This window comes from Labrus mixtus, chromosome 18, assembly GCF_963584025.1.
Source record: "Labrus mixtus chromosome 18, fLabMix1.1, whole genome shotgun sequence".
NCBI lineage: Eukaryota > Metazoa > Chordata > Actinopteri > Labriformes > Labridae > Labrus > Labrus mixtus.
This window is the reverse complement of record NC_083629.1, coordinates 13,023,184-13,034,447: the sequence shown is the minus strand read 5'-3', so window position 1 is coordinate 13,034,447 and position 11,264 is coordinate 13,023,184. Positions and strand designations below refer to the sequence as shown.

Here is an 11,264-nt window from a genome sequence, read left to right as displayed (position 1 = left end):
TGGCGAAGGGTGGGGATAGCTGCATGAAAGTGCGCATGCGCTCAGGTCGGCTGACTGCTGTGTGTGGTCACATGACGAGAAAGAAGCAGGAAGTAGTTCGCGGAGTTTGCATCAGTGTGTTGACCATTTCAGTCGAATGATTTAACGCAAATGTTTATACCGTAATATCACAACGAACTTTACATTTTGAATTTGTATGCAGCCGGACAGATGAGTGTGCGTGCGTTGTGGATTATTTCGCACGACAAGGGAGAAAATGTGTCGATACGCTTTTCAAGGTGTGTGTCTGACTTGTGTTTCTTTCAGCGTTTAATGTCTTTAAACGTAATCTGTAGACACTGCTTGCAACCTACTTCGTCTTTTGTCCCCACAGGAGGTTTGCGACTGTGGAGCACCGTGCAAAGCGCCTGGCTGGTTCCTCGTATGTTGCAGTCCCAGACGAAAGCACTGTGCTGCATCTCCTGCTCACTGAGCTGGGGCTGTCACACTCACATAAGTCCTATGTAGCTGTCAGAGATGATTGCCTTAATTGTCCGCGATCACCAGCTCTGGAGCTGCATGCGGACGGTCCTGATAAAGGAGTACTTTGGCCAGTGTTGGCCATCTCACAGGGGCCTCTCATCCTAGCTTGCCTGCCTCTCGTGGATGCCCCTCCTGAGCCAAGACCCCCCCTTTCTAGCCTGTTGTCTGTCTCCCAGGGCCTCACACTTCTGTCGGGTCTGCAGGCTTTTCTCCTGTCCTCTGGAGGCAAAGCTGACGTTGAGGGGCTGGCCTCTCGTTTGGCCATGCTGCCCTCTGTACTCTCGCAGATTTGTCCCCTTGGCACACCCCTGGATGTGCCGTTACTGGGGTCACCGGCTTCACCCACAGTGCCTGGGCCTGCTGGGAACCAGAAGCAGCCGGCCTGGAAGACAGGGCTCCATCGAGGCAGAGCTGTGGTGAACGTAGCACTAGTAGAAACAGTTCGCTCCATGCAGTACGGTAACCGCGGCAGACAGGACATGTGGGATGTTTATGGCACTGTGACATGCAAAGTAAGAGCACAGTGAACAGAAAAAAAACTGTAATGTTGACCTTTTTGATTATTTGGCTTGATTCAGTTTTTTTTTTTTTGTCCTACTGTCAACAGTGTGAAGTAGAAGGTGTGCTCCCAAATGTGACGGTGACCCTCACACTTCCACCAAATGGTTCTCCACTACAGGACATCCTGGTTCATCCCTGTGTCACCTCACTGGACTCCAGCATCCTCACTGCCAGCAGCGTAGATAACTATGATGGCTCAGCTTTCTCAGGGCCTTATAAGTTCCCCTTCTCTCCTCCTCTGGAGCCTTTCAGACTATGCAGTTACACATCTCAGGTAAAAAAATTTTTTTTAAAAACGTACATAAAAACACACTTTTCCTCTAAGTCACACGAGGGCTAAATCCTCAAGCATGTGCTTCCTGCAATTCTTCATCAGGTTCCTGTTCCACCTATCCTGGGTTTGTATCAGCTGAAGGAAGAAGAAAACCAGCTGCGTGTTTCAGTGACCCTCAAGCTTCATGAGAGTGTGAAGAACAGCTTTGAGTATTGTGAAGCACACCTGCCATTTTTTAACAGGTAATACGATGATGTTGTCTTTTAGATTTCTTTTTGCACATCTCAGTGTTAGCGCTCACCAACCAGCACGTTTTCATTGAGTTTTTTTTATTTTCAAGAAGATGATCTACAGAAATGTCTATCTTTATTTGAACTAAGGGCTGCAGTGAGTAATTATCTGTATTATCAATTAATCTGTTACACTTAGAAATGTTTATAAAATGTGTAAATAAGTCCCTTCAGCGTTTCCTTGCAGCAAAGCATTTTTTTAAAATATAGATTTCCCTCCTCCTCTATTTTCAATATCACACTTAACTTTTAGGTCTGATGGGTTTACAGCATTAGGAAATCTGACTCCTTATGACAAACTGGACACATTAAGTTCCTTAAAACACTAATCTCTCAATTTTGAACAGTGTTATGTACACACATATATGTTAATGATTAGGGCTGCATCCCTGTTCATCCAAACTTTAGTTAAGTTTAGTTTATTAAGATCCCATTCATTTAACATTGCTGCAGCTATTCCTTCTGGGGTCCACAACAATATCTACTATTATTTCACTACCATCATCATTATCATCACTACCATCATCACTATAATCACTTCCACTATTAGAATGGTCACACTTATTATTATCATTATTGGTTTAGTACTTATCATTACCATTAGTAAGTACAACATACTAGGATATCTAACCTGGTGGTTGTCACTGTCAATACTGAGCAACTGAACGTTCATATGAATCTATGTAAACCCGTTTTTTCTTTACACCAATATACTGATTAAATGAAAGAATATATGTATATATACATATATGTACATGCAGATGCATACACACAAATGTGTACACACAATGTAAATGTGCTGGTGTATTTAAAGTGCATTCAATGCTTCAACTCACATTAGATGAATGAATGAATCCTTTCAACAGCAAAGTAATAAACCCAATAACCCAACAATGCACTATATCTTAATCTGCGAGTCTCAAACACAACTCAGCCACATGCCTTACACTTTTCAGCAGTGAAGTTATTTATTGAAATGCACCTACAGTGGTCTTTCACTTGTCTTCCAGAGTAGAGAGGATAAAACCAATTTAAGCCCTTTTTGTGGGTGAACTCTGCGTTCATTAGCTGTGTCTGTGTTGATATCTCTCTGACAAACACTGGTTAAAATGGTTGACTTTAATCAGTATGGTTGAACTAACTCCTGCATGTGGGTTCTGCATCTTGTGCAGGGATCAGATGGGCGTTGTGGATGTGAAGGTGAGCTCAGGACAACTGGATATTTCAAAGGAGAAGAACCTGCTGGTCTGGGGTCTGGGTAGGTTCTGTGCTACTGTGAGAATGCATGTAAAATATAAACCCTTTGAATGCATATGTCTGTTTGAAAATGTAACTCAAAAATAGTTTTTGCTCACCGATATTTAGGACAAAAGTTTCCTAAATCACGAGAGGTCACATTGGAAGGCAAGATCAGCTTTTCTGGGCCAACGCCAGGACCCAATGACCCCCTCTGCATTGGACTCACAGCTTATGTCAAAGTAAGTTGATGTTTGTGGTGATTATTTTAAAGACACGATTGAGAGACTTCTCATTCATGATTCAGTTTCTTCAATAAAAGGGACAGCATGATGTAGCTAATTTCTGATGGATATTGTCCAAAGACCAAGGGATCTTGTAGTATATAAAGATTAGGTCTAATAAGTAATTAATAGCAATTAGTAATCAACACTTGCCATCATTGTCTGCACAGTTGTATTTCAAAGTGCCTGACATGACGCTCTCCGGATGCTGTGTGGACCAGCATTCAGTGCAAGTTTATTCCTCTGCCAAACCACGGATTGCAACATGTAAGCTTGATTTAATTTATCAGAATATTTGTTGTATGCACGTAATGTGAAACTTACAATATATTCTTTTGGTCATATTTTCAGCTCGTGAACTTCTATCCAAAGAGTACTTCCTATGGAATTCCACAGGAACAGCTCCGGTATCCTCAGGGCAAATGATGCTGTAGAATCTACAGAGTTCAATATACTGTAAAAGAACTAAAGACTATTCAAATCAGAGGGACAAACTGGAAATGAAACCATCTGAAACCCAAGTGTTACGATCCTGCTGTTACTGGGTAACTTAGTAATAGGAAAAAGATTTACAAAAATAGTGAAAATGTTGAATAGATTTCACATCTGTAGCACCTACATGTAAAATCATTTAGCTTTCACTCAGCACAGTTTGCAATGTGCAGATTTTTGGCTTTCAGAATCCGTTGATGGATGGATACTTTTTTTCTTCAAAAACCTTCCCCTGTAGCCTAACTTCTTTCATCCCCCAGCCTTCACCCTCCCTTAAATTTATCCCATTGCAGACACAAGGGCCACCCCTCGCTCTGACAGTCCCACTTCAGTGACTCTCCATCAGCCGGATAATTAGCAGCTGGGGCCTTGTCATCAGCTGTTGTGGAGCTGGACGAGAGGGGCGGCTGGGCTGTGAAAGGCTGGACTGCTCTGGCCAGTGTCTTGGCTACAAAAGGCTACTCTTTTAGAGCTGGCAGGAGTCCTTTTCACCCCCCCTTTTCACTCCCCCTCCCCCTTCCCCCCCACCCTTTTTGACCCCATCCCCGCCCTGTCAACTAGTGGCTAGTTCAAACACACAGCCTCTCAAAGCAGACTGTGATTGAGCGCTGACCCTCTGGCCCTCAGAGACTTGAAAGCAGCCGGTCCCATTCAGGGAGCTGTACCTGCCTAATTAGTGAAAAAAGTCACAAGGATGGAAGTCACAAAGATAGCCGCCTCTTGAGCTTGCACAGGTGCTTCAACTCAATTAACGTGAAACTTTAAATTAAATCTTTTCAACGTTTTTTTTTGTGTCGCAAAAATGTTCAAGGTTAACTTCTCTTTATACTCAAGATTTCTGGTTATTCTGTTTTGTATGTTTTTTTTCAGTTTTTATTATTTCACCTAAACTATGATACCTTTCATATTAGCTCTGTTACACTTCCACTGTGAACGATTCACCTCAGTGTTTTAAGTTGAAAGAACAACCAGCAGATGAAGGGTTAAATCAGAGGAGATTGTGGCCCACTATTCCACAGCAGCCAGACTCCTCTGAGTGCCCTCATTGTCTGATGTTGGCCTCTTGTGCCCCTTGCTGGTCCAAATGCTACATTCTCACGTGGATTTCCACTCAGAAGGCTGACCATGACCAATCCTCTGTCAATTGGAACCAATTGCTCACACGGCATCCTTCACCTTCTTTTTATGTAGCAGTACGGAGTGGCAGACACCGAGACCTCTCGGCTCTCCCCCTCCACCGTGATTTGGCTTTAATGCCCAGTGTGTGTGGCTAGCGAACTGGAAAAGTAGAAGATTTTTTGAAGACTTGGGCCACTCTAAATCTCCTCAGTATCCCAATATGTGGTCAGTCTGGCTCCTCAAGTCTGCAGTCAGTGGCCTCTCACTGGCAGACTTTGCTTTGTTGATTGAATGAATGGCTAAGTACAAGGAGTTGTTTTAATGTGTTGTTCTGCACCAGTGCCTCCAGATCATACCTTTGGGTCTTAAATATCACAGTGTTTTACACAATCGTGACTGGTGTATTTATTTCATCATTGTTTCAACTTTCATTCTCGCATAAAGAAAATTAATTGAACACTTTTGTACAATAATCAGCAAAATAAAACTCACATGGGCCAAAAGCAATTTATGAAAGTAAAGCCTCTGTGTGGATTGTCATTAAATCATTTAAATAGATCATGAGGTAGCATAGCCATACGTGTCAAAATGTGCCACCAGATACCAAATAACCTAAAATTGTTACACTTAAAGAAACACTGCAGGTGTTTTCGGTTTAACTGTGAGAGGTCACTCCTGTCCCTCAGCCCAATAATGACACCCAGTGGTAGATCACAATAAAGTTTATGTTCGACAGCATTCTTTTCTTTAATGTGGTTTAATTCTCTTTTCTTCACTTGAAAGACTTCGACTTAACCCCTGTGGGACAATCTTTTGTTATTTAATTCCTGTTCTGCCCCCCTGCTGTGTGATGTGATCCCAGCTATGTTCATCAAGCACGCCGTGCCTGAGGACCTGGCTGTAGTCCACCACTGTGGCCTCAGGTGTTTGGTTTGATTCCAGCTCCTCCTAGACCCTCTAAACCCAATAAGAGCCTGACTCAGGGAGACCACTTGAATAGTGACGGTAAAAGTATGAACTTCCTGTTTTCCATGTCATTATTTGTCAAGAGTCACACATCTCAAACAAAAAGGATATCATTGGATACCTAAAGACTGTTATGTACTCATTTCTATAGCGGTTGTACAGTAATAGATCAGGAGCTATCAGGGTGGATGATTTTCATCCAAAACAGTTTGAATTCAACATATGAAATGGGTTTTTGGTTGTTCGCTATCGATATTGTGGGAAGTCCAAACAAGCTCACGACCCACTGTGAGCAGTACGTTTTCTCATTTTTAGTGCATCACTTTCATCCCTAGAGGGCACCATAACATCAGTCAAGAATTATGTCTTTTCTGATTGGAGGCTTTTGAAAAAGAAAATATTGTATGTGAAAATCCTTCTTTCTGGAAACTTAAATAAAAGATAGATTCTGTACATTTTGGTGAATAATTTGTGTTATCTGACCTGATGTTTTTAATTATTTTCCTACCCAGATTGCTAGACACAGAAAAAAAAATGTTTTCAGTCCAGTTCATAATCCCGGGTCCCCCTTGCAAAACCATATCCTGCCAGACATTTACTGGCAGACTCAGGCCCCATCAACTTTTTCTTCTTGCTTTATTTGTTTCTTGGGCCTTGAGCTTGATCCCTCTGGTTCACACCCCGTTCCTCTTCTGAGGAGCTGATTGCACGGCAGGCCAAGGTGAGGCAGAGATTTTTGGTCCAGAAAGCAGCTGAGGTCCAGTCTATCACCTGTGGTCTCATCCCAGAAGATGTCCCTCTCTGTGGGCCTCCTCACAAGTTTCGGCCCCTGGCTCTTTCCTGTATTCCCAACTGAAGAGCCAAATGAAATGACCAAATGCTGGATCAATCGATGGACTTTATGTAGATAGATATTTTATCATGTTTGCTTATTTGAAATGAACACAAGATACTTTTGCCCTAATGAAAGGATAAGCGCTCCGTGAAGAAACCCCTCATGCTAGTTATGCCACTATGCTCTGATAACTTACATAACCTTATGTCTCTTAGTTGCCACCGCGAACAAAGCAGCATTGCCACACTCAGTAGACTCATGCTCTGTTTATGCGAGCTAGCCAGGTAGTTACAACTTCAATACTACCGACCCTATCATTTGACTCCTGTTGGCCCCCACAACTAAACTGTGTAGACCTATGGGTGACGAGAGCCTGGAAATCCCCGGGGTCGTAAAGTGGGGACCTCCCTTCACTGGTGTGTCGTCCAATTACAATACTTAAAATAATCATTTGCGGCCATACCTTTAACTGCGTAGACAACCTTACGTCTTCTCAGCTCTCTGGCTTGTCGGAGCTGAGCTCGCTGCTGTTGCTGATCCTGTTGAGTGAGAGCTGTCTGGGCCTCCAGAAACCCTGCCTAATAAGAAGGAGACATACAAGATCCACAAGAGAGACAGCAGGGGGGTGAGTATTTACATATTATGCAACTTTATCCCTGTTCTTTGCTACCTCTCTGAGGGAAATATTGTTTCTCTTCTGTTCTACATTGGAGTAGATTTTGTGGATACTTTTTTCCCATTGCATTTAGCATCTTAAAATCAGTATTACAGTGTAATGTATGGGAATTTACCAGGCATTGGGGGATCTCTCCACAGAAGTAATTTTATGTATGATACTTTAAGTACAATACACTGAAAATAATGTACGGGATTTTGAATGTATGGATCTATTGACACTTTAAAAAGTGAGAAATTAACCTTTACTCATGTACAAACATGTAACAGCACACCTATTTGATTTATAGTGTAGCTACCATATTTCCTATGAACTGACTGGATTTAAAGTTAATCATTCAGAAGCAGGAGTCATGTGACACTTGACTCTCCATTGCGTCTATGTGTGTGTCTCTTCGGCAGGGGGGGCTTGTCTACCCCCTGTAGCCTGGAAACAGACACCATCGAGGACTTGTTATGGCAATAGACCACCCTACTTTCTAATCCAGCGACACTTTACCCAAACCCACAGGGACAGGAAAAGTCCATTCTTACAGCACACATTTGTCTCCTGCTCCCTTTCTGTCTCTCCATCCAATCCAATCCTCCCACCATCTGTCTTAAGCACAGCACTTTAATTTTCCCTCAATAAAAAAATGAATTATTGATGTTACAGATGCACTTCAGCTCTCAGGTACTTTGTCAAGATGTTTTTACCTGAGTCATTCGACCGGGGCCGTTGCGTCTTGTTATAGAAAACTGCTGGGCACCCCCATCTCTGCAGCCCATCCCCTACAACAACAAAAATGAAATGACTTTATAACGCTTTGGATGTCACATGGGAGGTGGTGTTGGCATAGTCAGTTTCTATATTTTTCCCTTTTTTCTATTACCATTGCAATTTGATTGGCATTGCTTGGTTGGCCAATTTGAACATCCAGTGGTTGCAGTGCCTGAGGAGAGATAATGATGTGATGTCTGAGTAAAAAAAAAAAAAAAAATCACAACCAGTCAGAAACAATAATGTAAAATGATGTCAGTCAGAGTCCCAGCACAGGATTGAGCTGATGAGAAACGTCTTATAATGAATCAGGCAACAGGAATCCCCCGCTGGAGTTAATAAACAACATTAGGCAGTTAATTTTGCTCCGCTAACCTGGGGTCTCCTGGGTGGATGGGAGTGAATGATGCTTGAATGGTTGCTTTGCTTTGGTGTGAAGTTTCCTGCAATACATGGTTCTTATACAGCACACACGGAGAGACAGAATCACAACACACAAAAAATAATGAGCAGGAATGACAATTAAAGAGACAGGAGGCGTACTTACCTGAGAGTGTGGAAAGAGATATTTCCTGTTTCAGAGGAGGTAAGGTTGTCTTCGTATGTCCCAAAGATTCAGATGGCTGCTCCACACTGACCGGCAGGGCAGGGAGGGTCCATTGAGGTTTTGGCTTGTCCCCTTCTTCTTGCAGGCTACATGGAGCTACTTTATGCAGCCTGGGTCTGGAGCCTGTGGAGCCCATTGTCCCTGTCCCTAGACTGACAAGCTGAAGATCTAATTGTTTTATCTTTCTTCAGTTTTAGTGTTAAATATAATTACTGATCTCAGCTTGTAATGTCTCTACCTGGAGCTCTTGTGTTGTAGGTCCACTGGTTTTTGCCATGTTGCCTACATGTTTCACCTCTCGGAGTAATTTTGGCCTCTCCCATAAAACGACTTGGTTAGTTACAGAATAACATCACCTTTAATATCCACTCTCCAATGGCCCCATTCGTTGCAGTTGCTCCCAAACAAATCTGCTGGTCCTCATATCTTCCCTGCTGGCTAACTAACCGTTTGTCCTGAAGCATCTCTGTCTGGTGCCAAAATAAAAATGCAACAAACACTTTTGTTAGCCGTTGAAAAAGTAGGTGTGTACTTCATCCCTGCCTTCAAACCTGTCTATCTTATTATAATGAGCAGGGTTTCTATGGCAACTCTCCCTACAGGTTAGTTTGTAACTCATAAGTTAATGCTTGAAAGAACTTGTTTCTTTTTTCCCTGCGCCTCTTCCCATATCTGAAACTCCAGAGGGGTAAGGAGAGAGACAGGTTCTCTGGGAAATAATTAACTGAGTAAGAGATGGAGACTTGATGAGTGCTCAGGAGACAACAGGGGGGAAACAGACACTGTTACTGTACAAAGGTTGGTCTTATAAGGAGCATGTCAGCTGGTAGTTATATTAGCCACATCTACATAATGGCCTATACTGCATCAGGATTATATTGTGCTGGTCATTTGAACTGTTTCTAATGAGTTAGAAGGTAATCACTGTAATTGCTTAACATCAACACGCTGGCATTCTTAGCTTTTTATCACATCATTTGACCTTTTAGCATTTAGTTGCTACATGCCACAAAGCTGTTTGCATGGCTAACTTTTTTTTTTAACGGTTTTGGCCTCTTGGGAGCACTATAAGTTGTATCATGTTACTCTTCAAAGTGCTGATTGTTAACCCATTTTAGCAAGTGACGCAGATTGGCATCGGACATGTAATATGAACTGATCTGCTAGCCTTGGTTTTGACATGTTTTTGTGTGATTTCTAGTTTGGCTTATTTGCTTATATGGTGTCTAACCTTTCTATCTAATAGGACTATTCCTACACCAAAATAAAGTCAACAGAATTCTTTCTTAGCCCACTTGTTCAGGCCAAAGCTGCAGTTTACGATTGAACACTTTTGGAGGGAGCAGAAAAACCACTGCACCATTGACTTAAAATGTAAACATTAAACATAATCGCTGCTTCTTCAAGCTGATTTATTTTATTATGTTAAAATGCCACTGCACTCGCCTCAGCGAATGCTTCATTAGAGGTCTCTCAACTCTGTCAGTGACTGCACGATGCAACCATAACAGCACTGTGTTGTTGGACTCTTGGGACTGTGTGTGCAAGTGTATACATGTTATAAAGACTGAAGTAGAAAGACACTGCTACTTCTGATCATACCCTCATCATATCAACTGCACCATTTGGGCCTAAATGTAATTTTGCCTTCATGTAATGTGACACTAGAGAGTCATTTTGACAAACTCTTATCACATGACCACATCTGAACATTTCCCACAGGGTTTTTAACTCCGGATTGTGTTCATCTGTGAAAGAGGATAAATACAAGTAGAAACAATCATTCTAAATCTTCTTCAGTTAGCACATTCAAACATATCTGTGGATGCATGTGTGCCAGTAAATAACAAGCTAAGTGCAGCACAGAAAAGCGTTTCATAATATAGCAAGGAGAAATGTGCAGTCACTGCTGCCAAATCATTGCAATGCACTTAACTGATTGCTAATATTTATGAATGGCACTGCTAAGTTTTTGGCTTTGATACAATCAATCTTCTATGTAAGGGTGAAGCAAAAATAGAGTGGCTCTTATATGTTCTAATAGGACTTTTTTCAAACAGTTTTAGATTGAAAAAATAAAGGATCAGATCATAAGCATGATCTTATATAACATCAGAATAATTGTCTAAGCTCACATTAGATTCAATTATATTAAGTGCATTTTTTGTAAAAGAGTTAGAGCAGATTAAATTGTTGTGTGCATATTTGCCATATTATTGAAAAGCTCCAGGAGTCTAAGTTCACCTCAACAACATATAAACTGAAAATATTTATAGAAATCAAAGATTTTCTTTTTCTTTTAACTGTGTTTCTACTTTAAGGTGTCCTCTACATCTTGCTCATTTATTTGTCTAAAGCAGCAAAAATAGTTTTTGTATGACAATGCTATACTATACTATTATAACCAATGTCATGGTCCGGCACTCATCAGGGGAAGACAATGACGTCCAAAATGTTTAACTCTTGAGTGATCCGATTTTAGACCTTTTCTGAGCTTATGTGTTCTGCTGTTATATCCAGAGCTAGTCCATAACCGGTGCTGAACAGGTCGACGTTAAGTCCTAAACGATAGAATCAGCTCAATTAACTCGTGATTTTTCAAGTATTATAAATAGCTTTGACTGTACGCCTATTTAAATGTAT

At 41.6% G+C, this 11,264-nt stretch overlaps 2 protein-coding genes across 2 annotated transcripts; one reads left to right on the top strand and one right to left on the bottom strand.

Annotated features, from left to right (window-relative positions):
- Positions 1-23: 23 nt before the first annotated feature.
- Positions 24-3,609, top strand: ap5m1 (adaptor related protein complex 5 subunit mu 1). The gene is made up of 9 exons (XM_061063581.1): positions 24-114; positions 203-278; positions 374-1,034; positions 1,130-1,357; positions 1,460-1,599; positions 2,820-2,905; positions 3,013-3,125; positions 3,338-3,434; positions 3,519-3,609. The coding sequence occupies exons 1-9, from the start codon at positions 24-26 to the stop codon at positions 3,599-3,601; spliced, it is 1,575 nt and encodes a 524-aa protein (XP_060919564.1). The 3' UTR covers positions 3,602-3,609.
- A 2,234-nt stretch (positions 3,610-5,843) lies between these two features.
- On the bottom strand, positions 5,844-9,190 carry LOC132993648 (uncharacterized). Its single transcript, XM_061063582.1, has 6 exons — positions 8,562-9,190; positions 8,390-8,472; positions 8,127-8,186; positions 7,951-8,025; positions 7,043-7,157; positions 5,844-6,596 (listed from the first exon to the last, which is right to left on the bottom strand). Exons 1-6 carry the CDS (start codon positions 8,755-8,757, stop codon positions 6,352-6,354), a joined length of 774 nt encoding a protein of 257 aa, XP_060919565.1. The 5' UTR covers positions 8,758-9,190; the 3' UTR covers positions 5,844-6,351.
- Positions 9,191-11,264: the final 2,074 nt, after the last annotated feature.